Genomic DNA, 15645 nt, shown 5'->3' with positions numbered 1-15645 from the left:
GCTGTAACAACCGCCCAGTCCACAGGTGCATCTGTACGACAGATCTTAGTGTGTTTTCTATAATATTCTTCTATGAATACGTTATCATTTCTATAGCAGCGCCTTATTCACATCTAGTTAATCATGTGACTTTCATGAATAAACCGCAATCTCTGGCAAGTTGGTGTGGTTTAAGAGGAATAAAATGGTTCAGGACGTGCTGTAATGGGAGAATAGTCAAGAGGGGGAACAGCAAGTCCACATCACTTCATCGGGCCTCATAACACCTTCCTGTCATTGATTAGGCTCCTTTCCTGTGTAAAAGCATGCACTGTTATGTTTTATTCTCCTCACACATTTGGTATTTGTTTGCAACGGAGAAGAAGCCATTAAAATGTTAGGGAAAAAAAGTTTTCATTCTGAATCTCAAAAAGCCCAGGGATGGCAATTTTGAAGTGAGTCATTCTTCCCAACACACAACACACCTGGTTTAGAAGTGCATAATCTCATTTCATTTATAAAACTGTGGAGGATTGACTGGAAAGAATTGTTACACAAGAACAGGTGTGTCACATGAACAGACTGTGTGTTTGCGAGGGATAATCACTCACAAGATCAGAGTTTTCACAACATTAGGCTGGTTGTCTGTTTCTGAAACACCTGACACTGACCTTGACCACCTGCTCGAACAGTATTAAGCGCTGCTCTGCGACGACAAGCAAGCACTCATCTGTCATGACTAACCGCTTACACCAGTCCAAAACACAGGTGTGTGTGTATATAGTATATATATATATGTATGTACGTGTGGGGAGATCATGCCGGGGAAATGACACACACTCTCCAGCGAGCCTGGCGTGTTTTGTGGGTCTTTATTCTAGCTAACAGATTTACCTTGTAAAATTTCGACTAAACTAAAGCAGACAGACGCTTTCTGTTTAAACCAGACACATTGTGGAAAAAAGAAAAAGGAAAAAAAAAAAAAAGAAAAACGTGGAGGGCATTAGGAGCAAAAAGGAAAATGCATCAGTTACACATCAGTATAACTATATACTGCAGTATAATTACAGACCTTCTAGCCAAGACATTAGGGAAACTCTCTCTCTAACGTCCTCAATCTGTGTGTGTGCGTATATGTATGTTTGTCATTTGGTGATTTAGCCCTGCCTTCATGTGTGTGTGTGTGTGTGTGTGTGTATGTATGTGAGGTTTCCACACATGCTGTCCTATAGTTAAAACCCAATGTGGTTTTCAAACTGTGACCACAAACACCAACGCACTACACCGAAGCCTTTCGTATTAAAATCTCTCTTTCTCTCTCTCACACACACACACTACACACGTCTACACAATCGCATGAATGCTATTTCACACCCGGCAGGCTGCTGCTCCTGTCTTATTTCTCTTAACGCAGGTCGATGGTGTACGTCTGGTGTGTGCTGTGGGCGGCAGACAATCCATTTCGCACACATACAACTAATGCAATGCAAATCTTAGAAAGAAATAAAAGAACAAAAGAAAAAAAAAATAACGAATTTATTTTGACACTCACTCACACACACCTCTGTCCTGATAAACCTCATACAAACAACTGCAATAAATTGATCTCATTAAAGCTTATTAGGTATTTATTTAATAATGCCTTCATATTTAACATCACATTTAGCACATTAAACTCAAACGGTACCAAAATAAAAGAATGCGTGGTACAGCAGAAAAGTGGTAATTACCTTCCTGTGCAGGAGCTACAGTCTTCTCCTCATGTGGAACGCACAGAATGAGTTGTACTCTACCTCTTCCTCTGGCCACTCCCACATCTACACTCCTCCTCCCCTGCCTCTGCCTCTCCCCCTTTCCCCTCCGCTCCGTTTCCCCGGCTTCCCCATCTCCTCCTCTTACAGGTAGACGGCCACACATTTGAATTTTACCCCAATGAACCTTCAATGGTCGTCTGCTGATTTCAGAGCAGACTGTTAAAAAGTGAGCTACGATCGCAAGAATTCCGACCTCACAGAGCCTGGGCCAAACCTGAAGCCCGCTAAACCACTCCGCTCACTGTTGGAGGATTTAAAGGGCTTTTTTTTTAAACCACAACTATAATTAGATCACTCATAAATCTGCTTTAGAACATTCACAATTATATTTATTTCTACTCGATCTTCATGCGCTCTTCATTTCTGGCTGTGATGTGGCATGCTGTTCATGCGCTGCAGGATTGGATTTGTCCTCCACGTGTCTACTAGGTTGGGAATTTATAACTCATGAATTATACAATTTCAGCACTACGGACTGAAAGATGTCATTATAAGTAGAAAAAGAAGAAGGTCGGGGGAGTGAACAGCCGACAGCCAGGGAAGGCAATGGATTAACTAGCAGCCAAATATTTTTCCGTCTGCCTTTAAATGTGTATTTTTCTATGAAACCCTTCATCCAAAGTCAGCATTTGTGTAATATCTGGTTAAAAATTAAAGCACTGAGCTATTATTTATTAGCGGCGTATTTTATATTATTACTGTGAGCTGGAAAATGCGATTTAGGGGTAGAAATGAGTTCATGTTCACAAAGTGTGCTAAGGATGTGCAACTTAGTATATTGTCTGCATGCAAAATTATTTGACTTAATATTTGACATGGAAAGTAAAGGATGCCTAGGAAGGTGTGTCCTGTGCAAAAAAAAAAAAAAAAAAAAAAAAAAATCTACATAACCCACCTTGGAAATCGATGTTTAAAGCAGTTCATGTAAAGGTCACTAAAGTCTTTCAGTAGCTCAGACATTAATCAGCGGAACCAGGTTTACTAGGTAGGTGTACTAGGTAGGTGTACTAGGTAGGTGTACTAGCGGCGGAATTATACCGGGGTGGATTGGATAGTTATTACCAGGACGTCAATTTTTTTTCCGAATAATAACAGCTAAGAATAATTAGAGCTCAGAAACTTTGTAATTAGTGCGTGTAGTTTTTGTTGTACAGTATATGCAAAGCACCATTTAAAAATTGTTTAATGTGACTCTTATATATATAGATATATATATATATATACATACATATACATATACACACATACTATTTTTTTGAGTGACTTAGTTACACCACTGGGCTATATATATAAGCAATGGCATTGCACATTGTGCATGTATTATATAAATTATTGAGTATTTTTTGCTTTACACTCCATTTACAGCCTTCACTGTTGAGAATAAGACCTGTTTTTACTGGCGGTGTCTATAGCCCGCGTGAGGCGCCATAAGTAACCACTGGGTGGTGGTAAATGCTACATAATGTTAAACTATACAACTATACAAGAGAAAGAGAGGCTCTCTGTGCTGAAGCACTTGGTCAAACCGTTGGAATGGCGTAATTTGGACAGAGATTTTTCACATTCTTCACATTTCCGTGACCATTGAGGTCTGGCCTTGTATATGTGTTTAGGAAAGTGAGCCAGATGTGTGAGTAAGAAGTGTGAATAACAGTCTGGTGAGTCACGTCACCGTCGCTGCATTGCATATGTTTTCTTTTTCTTCTTCTTCTTGTGGTTAGACAGTTTGTGATGACAGAATTATGGTTTGAATGTTTGAATAGAGAAAACTGAACGCATAAAGGCGGTGAAACAGGTGATCATTTGCTTTATTTTAAATTATCACATTTGCGCTTCCCTGGAATTGCATGTCATTTTATTTGCAATGCTTCCAGTGAAATGTATTTAGATTTCATTCTACATTACAGTTAATGAGGTTCTGTACTGTACTATTTTGAGTGAATTTTTATTAAATATTTTGGATGTTTATTGTAACAATTAAATATGCCTAAACTGAAACCACTTTTTCCTTTATCGTGAGCTGACACTTGGGTTTGTAGTGTTTTGTTTTTTTAATCTACAGTCTAAAGATTAAGATTATTCCAGTCTGCAAATATTAAAATCATATTTCCAAGATAAAAAAAACGACATGGCTCTATATAAATGGCTTAGCTTGTCATTTATTTATATTTATAGTCAGTATGATATAGTTGTATAACATTATGTAATTTTATTACAGGTTTTTAGAATCTCGTATAGTATCATGTAGCATAGAAACGTGTGTGTGTGTAGAATCAGTATTGTTTAGTGTGTGTATTGTGTAGTGTGTGTAGAATCGATACAGAAATCTAACAGAAAAAATATGCACAGTCACAATTACTTCATAACTACCTGAGCAGCAGCAAGCAGCATGGTGAGAGGTGTTTAAACCTGGACCCAAGCTTCTGAATGCACTCAGAGATCCCGTTTATACTAAACGCATAATTAGTGATGCATGACAAACATCCTGTTTTAGCTGGCCCGAAATCTCTCCTCTATCTGCGTTTGTGCATTCCGGCAATTCCGCAACGTCAGAGTCTAAAAAGGTTAGCGATGAGGAAGCAATCAGGAAGCTGACCTTAAGGAGGCCAATTCCAATTCTGGCAAACAAATTCATTCAGATTTTAAATAATGTAGACGGCTATTATCTTTTCTGCCTCTTAGGGTGCAGGGTGGCAGCGTGTGGTGCGGCTGAGATCTTTTTAGGACGCTGGCCATCGGCAAAAGAAAGGAAATGGTAAAAAGCACAGACCAAAAAGTTATAATAATGTGTGTAGTAATATAAGCTCAAATCATATGATGTAAACTCAAATTTAAATAATATAAATCTAAGAAATGGTAGAATGCAAACACAGTATGAGCCTGAGATTCTGCACCGTGTCAGAAGACACCCACGTTTTGCTCGTTTGGCTGAACAGGATTCCTCACGCATTCTTTCTTTCCTCTCAATCTTCAACCTCTAATTGTATAACATATACAATTGTACTTGAACTAGTTTTTAAGACATATCTGTCCTTTTAGGATGCCACAGACTGAATGCCGTGCTCATTTTCTTGTAACTTAAACTAATAGTATTATAACAGACCTAGTTGATCTCTGACGATCATGGGCTGGGCAGCAGACGACAAAAAGAAAAAAAGCTAAACCAACAGTGAAAGTCACTCAGGTTCCAGGAAGTTTGTTCTAGTAGTTATTTAACACACGCTGACATCATATTAAATTCGCAGCCATCGCCTGGGACATGCTCTTTTTAAACACAACTTAAAATACCCCTAAAAATAACTACATGAAAATAGAGATTTATTGCAGATTATTCACATATTTTTTTTTATGAAAATGAGAACTGAGCTCCAAACATAATACTTTGGTTCTTTACTGTTACCTTGCTGTTCTGTAGTGTTAGATATTTGGGTTAATAACAAATAAATAAGAATGTAAATGTACTTTTCTTTATATGTACAGTATACGACCATTAAACAGAATTATTTACAGTATGTGCATGATGTTTACTCTCTGTCGCTGATTGTAAAGCTTGCGATAAGCCCAGTGCTTGGAGCTCAGACCCAGTTTTATACGCTGGGTAAAAAAAAAAAAACCTGTACAGTAAATTTACGTGGTGAACCGAAGATGTTTGTTGTTGGTGTAGTAAAGAAGTACTAATGACATAAACACTACAGTCCGAAATGTCTGGTTATAAAACTGTACCAGAGTGGAACTAAATTGAAGTTAAAGTTCAGCTGCATACCAGAACCACAAACGCAAACTGTGAAAGAGAAACCAAAATGATCCAGTGACATCAGATTAAAGAGCCACCACACAACTATCATACACAACATCAGCTGGATGAGACGACAGCATTCCAGAGATGGCATTCGACACGCTTTGTGTAGCGGGAAAAAAAAGAAAAAAAGAAGAAGAAAAAAAACTGGGATTATTGCACAAAACTAGAAATAAAAAAATATCTAGAGCTTTGGCAATAAGCCTTTAATTAAAAAAATGACTGATGCTAAATCGGTAAACCTCCTCAGTACAGCTACTCTGCGGCGTATGCTGCATCACGGGAAAGCATATAGTTCACGTGTGTGAAACAGGGTGTAGGTAGCACTAACAAACACCCACAGCTGGCCTTGTGTCGGTGTGACTGACGAGGAGAGAGTGTGAGCCGTTGCTTTCACCCAGACAGCAGGGCTTATTTCATTGTCTTGGCTACCAGACATTGGTGGTAAGTGCTGAAAGTCCCAATGTTAATTTTTCTATTAAATACAGCCTGGGCCATAAATTTTGGAACAAATTTTGAAAAAAGTTTTTTTTGGCATTCAACACCACACTAAATTTATACACACACACACATACATATATGTACAGAGGCACACAGGGAGAGCATGTGAAACCCAGGCAGATAAGGACACACTACAAGCTCGTGATTGATCTGGGGACCCTGTAGCTGTGAGGCCAAACCCTGCCTGCTGCATCACTGTTATGAGCGATAAACAATTAGACCAATAAAGATGACATTTATTAATAATTTGGCATAATTCTCACCTAGAGTTTTTCACTTACAGTATTCATTCCTAAAAGCACCTTGTGTCAGTTGTATAGTGCTTCATTTGCTTCCTTGTTTAAATGAATCTTAGGTATTTAACAATGCCATCAAACACCTATAATACTGAAATGCTCCAAATATTTTTAGCTTTCACAAGATATTTGATCCCTACAACAATTTTAATAACTACAAATGACAGAACTGATTTAATAGCTGAGATCTTACACACAGTCTTCTTTTCTTTATTTTATATACTCCCAACAATCTTTGTGCAGAAAAAATAAATCTTTCCCCAAAGGAAAACATCTATGCACTTACCTCCAAGTCCAAGCTTCTTTGAGGCTTTTGTTGCTTCTCCATCTGATGACCGGTTAAATGAATCTTCTCTAATGCACCTGCTTGAAAGCAGGCAGGTATAAGATCCAAACCCACACTGACACTACTGTGTTCCATTTAAACATACAACACCTACTCTTACCCTCTATCTCCTCATCTCTCAGTCTGCGAATGGCTGCACGGATGAGCTTCCTCTCTTCGTACTCAGTGCTACTATGCAACTACAAACAGAAAAAAAGACAAACAGAAATCAGCATGTTTTAAAACGAGGACAAATAAGACTCCAACTTATGTTGCATGAACAAACTAAACACGCTACTCAAAAGCATTATGAACAATTTTTTTACTGTGTGGATTAGACGAACAGTATTTTTTTTTCAATGAATAATTAAAGGACAGTTTCTATTAGTGTTTAGACTATAACAGTATTAATTATGATTATCATTATGATTTCATTCTTTTGCTTAAAATTCAGTGAGTCTATTTGCTTTAGTGGTTTAAATACCATACAGAATTTAAAGTATAATTAGAAAATGTCATAAAGAGAAGCTTCCTGCAGCATTTTACTGTACTCTGAAACTAGACTTTCCTGATCTTCCAGCGTTTTGACTCTGCCCATAGAGCAAGATCATATACAGTGGGTACGGAAAGTATTCAGACCCCCTTAAAATTTTCACTCTTTGTTATATTGCAGCCATTTGCTAAAATCTTTTAAGTTCATTTTTCCCCCTTATTAATGTTCCTACAGCACCCCATATTGACAGAAAAACACAATTGTTGGCTTTTTTTTGCAGATTTATTAAAAAAGAAAAACTAAAATATCACATGGCTCTAAGTATTCAGTCCCTTTGCTGTGACACTCATATATTTAACTCAGGTGCTGTAAATTTCTTCTGATCATCCTTGAGATGGTTCCACACCTTCATTTGAGTCCAGCTGTGTTTGATTATACTGATTGGACTTGATAAGAAAAGCCACACACCTGTCTATATAAGGCCTTACAGCTCACAATGAACGTCGGAGCAAATGAGAATCATAAGGTCAAAGGAACTGCCTGAAGAGCTCAGAGACAGAATGGTGGCAAGGCACAGATCTGGCCAAAGTTACAAAAAAAATTAAAAATTCTGCTGCACTTAAGGCTCCTAAGAGCACAGTGGCCTCCATAATCCTTAAATGGAAGACGTTTGAGACGACCATAATCCTTCCTAGAGCTGGCCGTCTGGCCAAACTGAGCTGTCGGGGGAGAAGAGCCTTGGTGAGAGAGGTAAAGAAGAACTCAAAGATCACTGTGGCTGAGCTCCAGAGATGCAGTCGGGAGATGGGAGAAAGTTGTAGAAAGTCAACCATCACTGCAGCCCTCCACCAGTCGGGGCTTTATGGCAGCGTGGCCCGACGGAAGCCTCTCCTCAGTGAAAGACACATTAAAAAACACCTGAAGGACTCCAAGATCGTGAGAAATAAGATTCTCTGGTCTGATGAGACCAAGACAGAACTTTTGGCCTTAATTCTAAGCGGTATGTGTGGAGAAAACCAGGCACTGCTCATCACCTGTCCAATACAGTCCCAACAGTGAAACATGATGGTGGCAGCACGAAAACATTCTCCAGAGTGCTCAGGACCCCAAGACAATGACCCGTAGCACACAGCTAAAATATTGAGGGAGTGGCTTTTCAACAACTCTGACTGAATTCTTGAATGGCCCAGCTAACTTAAACCTAATTGGGCATCTCTGGAGAGACCTAAAAATGGCTGTCCACCCACATTTACCATCCAACCTAACAGAACTGGAGAGGATCTAAGGAGGAATGGCAGAGATTCCCCAAATCCAGGTGTGAAAAACTTTCCCAAAAGGCTCATGGCTTTATTAGATCAAAAGGGTGCTTCTACTAAATACTGAGCAAATGGTCTGAATACTTAGGCCCATGTGATATTTCAGTTTTTCTTTTTTAATAAATCTGCAAAATTATCAACAATTCTGTGTTTTTCTGTCAACATTCGGTGCTGTGTGTACATTAACGAGGAAAAAAAATTAACTTAAATGATTTTAGCAAATGGCTGAAATATAACAAAGAGTGAAAACTTTAAGGGGGTCTGAATACTTTTCGTACCCACTGTATCTATGATCACTTTCCAAATTTGTATTTGAGCGTCATGCAGTTATTTCGGCATGATAAGCAACAACAAACAACAAAAGTCAACTGTTTTGTTTCACTCAAACTCTATAAGCTCATAACATAAATAAAAATGGGATTGAATTAAATGTTAACTGAATGTTAGCCGAGTTATACTTTTGGCCTAATGTTACTAACAAAGGACTGCAGCACCACCAGTACCTGCCAATAAAAATCTATTTCGTTATTACTTTCCCAGTGAGTCATGCGTGGCAATGATGTACAACCATACTGACGCCATGTCAGAGTCTTTTCCCAAGGATCTGATGATGAAATCATTGTACAAGTCTCTGGATGACCGTAACGACGGCTAAACAAACATGCCATAGTACTCCAAAATGTTTTCCCCAACGAACAAAAAAAAAGAAAACTGCAGACATCTCTACCCTGAGGGAACTGAAAATATCAGACCACCCTATAAGTTCATCTAAAAAAAATTATAGGTTTCGGGCTGACATTTTCTTAAGGGTGGAGAGAGAAAAACACAGAGTGTGCTGATCCAAACACTGTCTCTGTAACTATTTATAGAAAATGTCATAAAATGTGGTAAGATCATTGTGTGGCAGCCTGGGAAAATCCTGTAGTACACGGTAAAAATGTCTCCTCGTCTTCAGATGTGGGAACTGCATGTATCTCAATCACAAGTGAAGCGAAAACGGGTAAAATCGGTTTAATCAAAGTATGATATTGAACACGCTTAGCTAGTTGACTGCTAGTTGACAGAAGATTTCAAGAACAGTATAATGATGTGGCTCTTAGCCGAAATAAAACATTTAGATAGTGCAAATGTTTCAAAGGAGGCTGGATGTCCGTTAATGATGATCCTGATCGATTTAAAGGAGGCCTCTGCCCTTTGTTCCCATGAAAAATCAGTGGGTGAAAAACCTAATCATTTAAAATCAATGGATAACGTGACGGGAACTTGCGGTAGAAACGACAGTCTGTGGGAACTGTACACACAATCATTCACCAGCACAACCTGCAGGTGAGTGAAACTCGGCTGGGAGTTACTGCCACGTCCCCGTACAGTCCTGACTTTGCCCCAAGCTATTTCCACATGTCGAGGCCATTAATAAAGTTACTGGGAGGCCACCGTTTTAGACGCGAAGCAGTCAGTCCGATCGTGGCTCTAGTGAACTAAGAAAACTTTTTACCTTGATGGTATTCAATCACTAGTAAATCGCTGGGATAAGTGCAATAGTGTAGCAGGGTTTTATAAAGGTAAATTAAAGGTTTAAATTAAAAAGGGTTAAATAAACAGTTTTACTCTCATGACTGTTCTGTCATTCTACACAATTAAAATTCCTGGTTTGAGGCCTATAGGTAAATAAAACTTTTGATCCATTTTTGCTCCTGGTTCCTACCATTGCAGAGAGCTCGTCAATGTTCTGAACATCCTGAAGCTTCTTCGAAAGCATGTCCAAGGATGCTGCCAAATCAGGCCTGTAAATAAACAATGCACACGTACACACAAAATGTAATTTATGAATAAGACACTGACAGTTGCATACTGCACAGTGACTGACAGCTTTGTGCTGCACTGAGCAGTTGGACACACACATACCAGAAAGTTTTTCTTGGCAAGAAGAAACTCCAGTCTTAGAAAACTATTAACAATGGAAAATGTGAGCGTGGAAGAAGTGAAATTCTCTCCATACTTGTATGTATGTGGGAGAAAGGGATGGACTGTAGGCTTGGCTTTAATATGTTCTCAAGTAGTGTATGAATAAACTGATTCACATCAAAAAAACAACAGTCAGTCTGTTACAGAATCTAGAAAGCAATTGGGTTCATAGGAGTTTCCAGACAGAAGATAATACATCTTTTATACATTTATAAATTTTCATTGCTTGCACAAAACAGCATAACTGATCTTCTAACAGAAATTTATCAAATTGCTGTATATTATTATTATTATTATAGCATTATAGTAATAAAAAAATTTCTACTACCGATGCTGATTTTCTTTATTGTCATGTCTGTGCTCCTGGGCCCGTCTGAATCTCTTGTTGGTCAGTGCAGCCTCCATATCTTGAATCTCACGGTGACGCAGATCTCGAATCGCTGACCGTATGAGTCGGCGCTCTGTCATATCCACGGTGCCATCCAGCTGAAAACAACATGCAGTACACAGGTTAGATCAGTCGGGCACTTAGACAACACCACTGCAACAAGTCAGATACAGGTCAAAAGCTTCAGTTCAAACCCTCAGACAGGGTTTATTGGAAGGCAAGTCTACAGCAACTCATGACAAAAGCAGAAAAGCATCTCAGATTGCACATGTTGGACAATGAGGCGGATGAGAACAGGAAACTGGGCAGTTGACATCTGGGGCATAAAGCAAAGAAAATATATACAATATAATAGTACTATATTTATACCGCTGTGTCCTGATCACAATTCTTCTTTCTGGTTGGCTAGAAGGTTGTCCTGTACAGTAATCATTTCTATAGTATAAATCATGTCCAAATGATTTTATGTCTTAGAAAATTTTTTTTTATTTGTTCTGTATTTTTGAAAGAAGCAATGTCTGAATTACTGCTTAAGCTTTTTTTTCCCTGTAAAATAACAACTTTACTACTGGTCAGCAGACTATTATATCGCAATTGTAATCTGATATTTTCACCCACTCGTACGTGCACAAATCACTGCAACACACTGTTACACTGTCTCAGGGTAGGAAAGAAAAGAAAAAGGGAAGAAAAAAAAAAAAAAAAAACTAAGGCCAGTAGAGCAGCAAGTACCGATTAGTCAATTGCCTGTCCACACAGTTAAAAAAAATAAAATAAATGTTTTTATAGGATATGAGTTACTGAGTGTCAAGTCACTGTTGGGTGCAGTGCCAGCTCCACACATGCACACACAGCTGAAGTCAGCCTTCCTTCCTAAGCACTGATAAGGCAGCTCAAGCAGCAGCTTGTTTCCCTGAGATACACTACAGCTGAAAGCTGTTAAACACTGATCCAGTGAAATGGCATTTTATATTATCTGACAAGTCGCATACACCAACAATATCAGTGAGTAAAGAAATACGTCATCGATACGTCATAGAGGTTCAAATAAAGCTGTCTGGGGAATTACATGAAAACTGGCCAAATTGACCAGAGCTCCTACCATGGTTGTAAAAATGAGAATGAACTATAGTGCATATAATAAATTGTTTAGTTCAGAAATCCATTTTCCTAAATAGGTTTACTTAGCAACTTAATTCACTTATGCCAAGTCTTCATCATCATCGTCATCATCATCATCATGGGCTACGTAACTTCCAAATTCCAACTTCCATACATTATACACACACACATTAAATTCTCACATCACTATAGCTCCAATTTTTGGGAGATGTTTGCACCGAACAAGCTGAGATGCAAAATAAGAAAGAAAGCGGAAATATTTAATAGTTTTGAGATAAAAGCCTTGGATGTGACGCACCGCCTCTGTCTTGACTCACTCACCCCATTCTGCTACTTCATTCATTAAGTACTGGTTAGTTTAGTTTTGAGGAATTTACTATTCAGGTCAGAATAGCGTACACACCAGTTCAGCACTAACCTATGGTGCTAGGAGTATTCAGAAATAAAACAAGTACAAAATCAGAAAACAGTAACAAGGTAAGCTTACATCCCATACCATAACATACTGGCACATGCATCATACAACACGTTTATATATGGTTCGGATATCCTGCAGTCCCGACATTGTCACTGCAGGACACGTTACACCACAGGAAAACAACTGCCCTTCACATTACATCAGACATGTCAATGACTGACTAGTGTCGCTCTGACTGACCGTGTTTATCCACTAAATCTTTCACAAACTCGTTATGCTTCATGTGGTCACGTCAGCAACTTTTCAGTAAAAATTTTTAGCCATGTGATCTAAACACATGATCAGTTTTTTTTTTTTAAATAATACATTTACGAACAGCTTATTAAGATAAAGGTTTAAGGTTATTCATTTTTGGGTTACTTTTGCTCAAATCCTCACATTTTTACCTGATTCCTACTTTTTTATGCCCCCAGAATGACTGCTTTCCAGTATGTGAGTGAACAGTGAGTCAGCAAGTCCACTCCTCACACAGCTTTATTTTGCCCTTATAAGGGCATAGGGCACATCATTCTGCCCTATGTCTTTAAGATAAGAGCTGAAGCTCAAGGAAGAGAGAGAGAAATCCATACCGTTGCTTTTTTCTTCATCTGCAAAAGAGTCATTACTCCTTTGCTTTACGTCAACATATTTATAAATACAGCGCTCTTTAGGTCAAATGAGGAAATCATATGGGTGAGAAGACAATAACTGCCCACCCAAATACTGAGAGGCTTCTAATTAAAGTCCTTTTCAAAAAGGATTCGATCTGTGTACGTACACGAAGAAATGTCCGTATCTGCATCTTTCCATCAATCAAATCTTGGAAAGTTATCTGGAAAAACCTTCATCTACTCTCTGCCTCTGAGAAGTATGAAGACGGTACAGAAGCAGATCCAGCACCTTTTACCAGTTTTTTATTTTATTCACTGTTGTGTGCGCGAGTGTGGTTGTGTGGTTGTGCGATTGTGTGTGTGTGTGTGTTAGTAAGCCGTGAGTAGCCTTGTAAATTTATAAGCACTCTTGAAATAACAATTACGTTGCATAAAATTTGTAGAAATATCACCTTACTACACAAAGAAACCGTTTGCAGGCCTGTCGGTGGCTCAGAGCCGAGCTGGTATGGAAAGAATGTTAATTACTCTTCAGTAATTAAACTCTTTATTCCTATCCAAAAAGGTTGGAACTTTTGGTACACATTTTTCTACCATAAATGTTGTCTAAATTTTTACACTAAGTCCATAAAGGTTAGTAGACAAAAATAACATCACTTAGTCATTCACTCAACTAGACCTGATACTGTGTATGCATGTGAGTGAGTGTGTGTGTGTGTGTATGCACTTAAATCCCAAAGCTACTTTTAATGCCTTTTATGTAACTCTGATTTCAATCAACTCCAATGCACTTAAAAGTATTCAGGAAAAGACGCAGCAAAGCAGGAAAATAAGAGAAAAAAACAACTAAAAATAAATCTAAGCAGATGGAAACTGTTGGAAAGAATACAATATTGGTCACCCAAGAGAGGCTGACATTTATGACCCCAGGGGACTTGAAGACTTAAAGACTTGGAAACAGGAGAAACTGTTAGAACAAGGGAACGGGCGCGGTGTAAAAAAAATGAAGAACCTTCCCTTGTGTTGGTGAGGCTTTTAACAAAGAAGGTGAACATGTGAAAGCGTGGGTGTCTGTGGTATTTGCCAGGCTGCTATCTGCACCCATGTGGGATCATCTTTTATCAAGCAACTTTGTCTGATTTCAAACTCTCGCCAGCAGATCAAGTACGACCGGATTTTTTCGTCAGAGGTGCCTCACTATATCAAAAACAGAAAAAAGAATCCTCAAATAATCAGACAGTTCTGTGCAAAAGTCTTGAGTCCCTTATTTCTTCATATTTTGCTACCAAAGAACCAGACTTTCTATTATTTTTAAGGTAGTCTTGAGGAATAGTTCTCCAGGCTTCCTGAAGGACTGTTGTGTCAATCTCGTTTTTAGCCCAGTTCCTGTACCTCCACAGTTTCATTTGAATATTTTTGTTTGTTTGTCCACACAGTAACCCATAAAACACTCAAGCATAAGTAAAACCTCTAACCCAAGGCATTGCATGACCCAGTGAGAAACAGGTGCAGATGATGACAGATGATCAGGCTGGTGATTAGTATACTGATGATGCTGAATGCTGAGTGCTTGGATCAGACGAGAGGGGGAATGAGGTTGCTGCTCGGATTGCTACATAAACAACCAATTTTTCAATAGTATGTTTAGGGCCCATTGTTCTATAAATTAATTTAACTACTTCAATATGAAGAAATGAGGGCTGGCTCAAGATTTTTGCACAATAATGTACATAAAATTAATTAACATTTATTACATAGTTACATAGACTCATATGAACAGCTAAAAACACTCCAATAGCTTTATAACAGTGCTGTTACTTAGTTCCTGGAACAGACTTTGTTCCTGGAAAGACACATGAACTGCAATTCAGTGATCTCTTACTGGATGATGAAGATTCCACATACAAATAACCACCAAGTTAATCCAGTCATATACCACACTAAAGCAGACCATCAGAAATTTAACCATAAAACCAGATTTTGTCCGGAATCCAAAACTAACCATGAACAATCTAGCAATGACCCCATTTTAATTCCCATCAGAATTTCTTTCCAAAGTGTCCCAGAAGCTTACTGGGACCCTGAGAACATCTGGCCAAAACTAGATTCCCAAAGTGTGTGTGCGGACTTGAATGCGTGTGTTCACGTTTTTGCCGCAGATTTGCACCTGAAAATCTGGAAACTCATCTGTGAAACTCTGCATTAATCAAAGTTCCAGTTGTGCCTGGTGCAAACTCCAGGTGCTTATATTTGTGGCTTGATGGGTTTCTGGAAAATATTAAAATACCTTCGTGCCACTGCCGAAATTGGCATTTGCAAAGCTCAGGTTAAAGGCTAAATCAACGTGTTTAGCGTCATGGCAGGTTCATCACGTCTCCGGCTCCTCATACCTTAAACCAGATGAAATGATTTAAGTGATCAAGGGTAAATCACCTGGGGTTTCATTTACAAAATGTACTTGTTTAACGTTCAAGATATATGCATGCGACCAAGTTATTTGAGATAACTTGATGTTTAGAAATCAAACTGAATCACACACATCTAACTTAATTTTTTTAGAGAGATTTTTGCACCACATACAA

At 38.5% G+C, this 15645-nt stretch overlaps 1 protein-coding gene across 9 annotated transcripts in view; it reads right to left on the bottom strand.

Moving 5' to 3' along the window:
• The window catches only part of smtnb (smoothelin b), a 54721-nt gene that overhangs the window by 31650 nt on the left and 7426 nt on the right, over positions 1-15645 (bottom strand). For 5 of the 9 annotated variants that reach the window (XM_053480625.1, XM_053480623.1, XM_053480629.1 and 2 more), the window contains exons 2-5: positions 10814-10971; positions 10226-10304; positions 6833-6911; positions 6673-6752 (exon numbers count right to left, since the gene is read on the bottom strand). In XM_053480625.1, the coding sequence (XP_053336600.1) occupies positions 6673-6752; positions 6833-6911; positions 10226-10304; positions 10814-10971 (396 nt within the window). Of the gene's footprint in view, positions 1-1709; positions 1739-6672; positions 6753-6832; positions 6912-10225; positions 10305-10813; positions 10972-15645 lie in introns of those variants that run through there. The other 4 variants (XM_053480632.1, XM_053480624.1, XM_053480627.1 and 1 more) reach the window with 3 other exon arrangements.

The sequence above is a fragment of the Clarias gariepinus genome, chromosome 21 (assembly GCF_024256425.1).
Source record: "Clarias gariepinus isolate MV-2021 ecotype Netherlands chromosome 21, CGAR_prim_01v2, whole genome shotgun sequence".
NCBI lineage: Eukaryota > Metazoa > Chordata > Actinopteri > Siluriformes > Clariidae > Clarias > Clarias gariepinus.
Note: the sequence above shows the minus strand (reverse complement) of the source record. Positions and strands in the feature narration are given on the sequence as shown.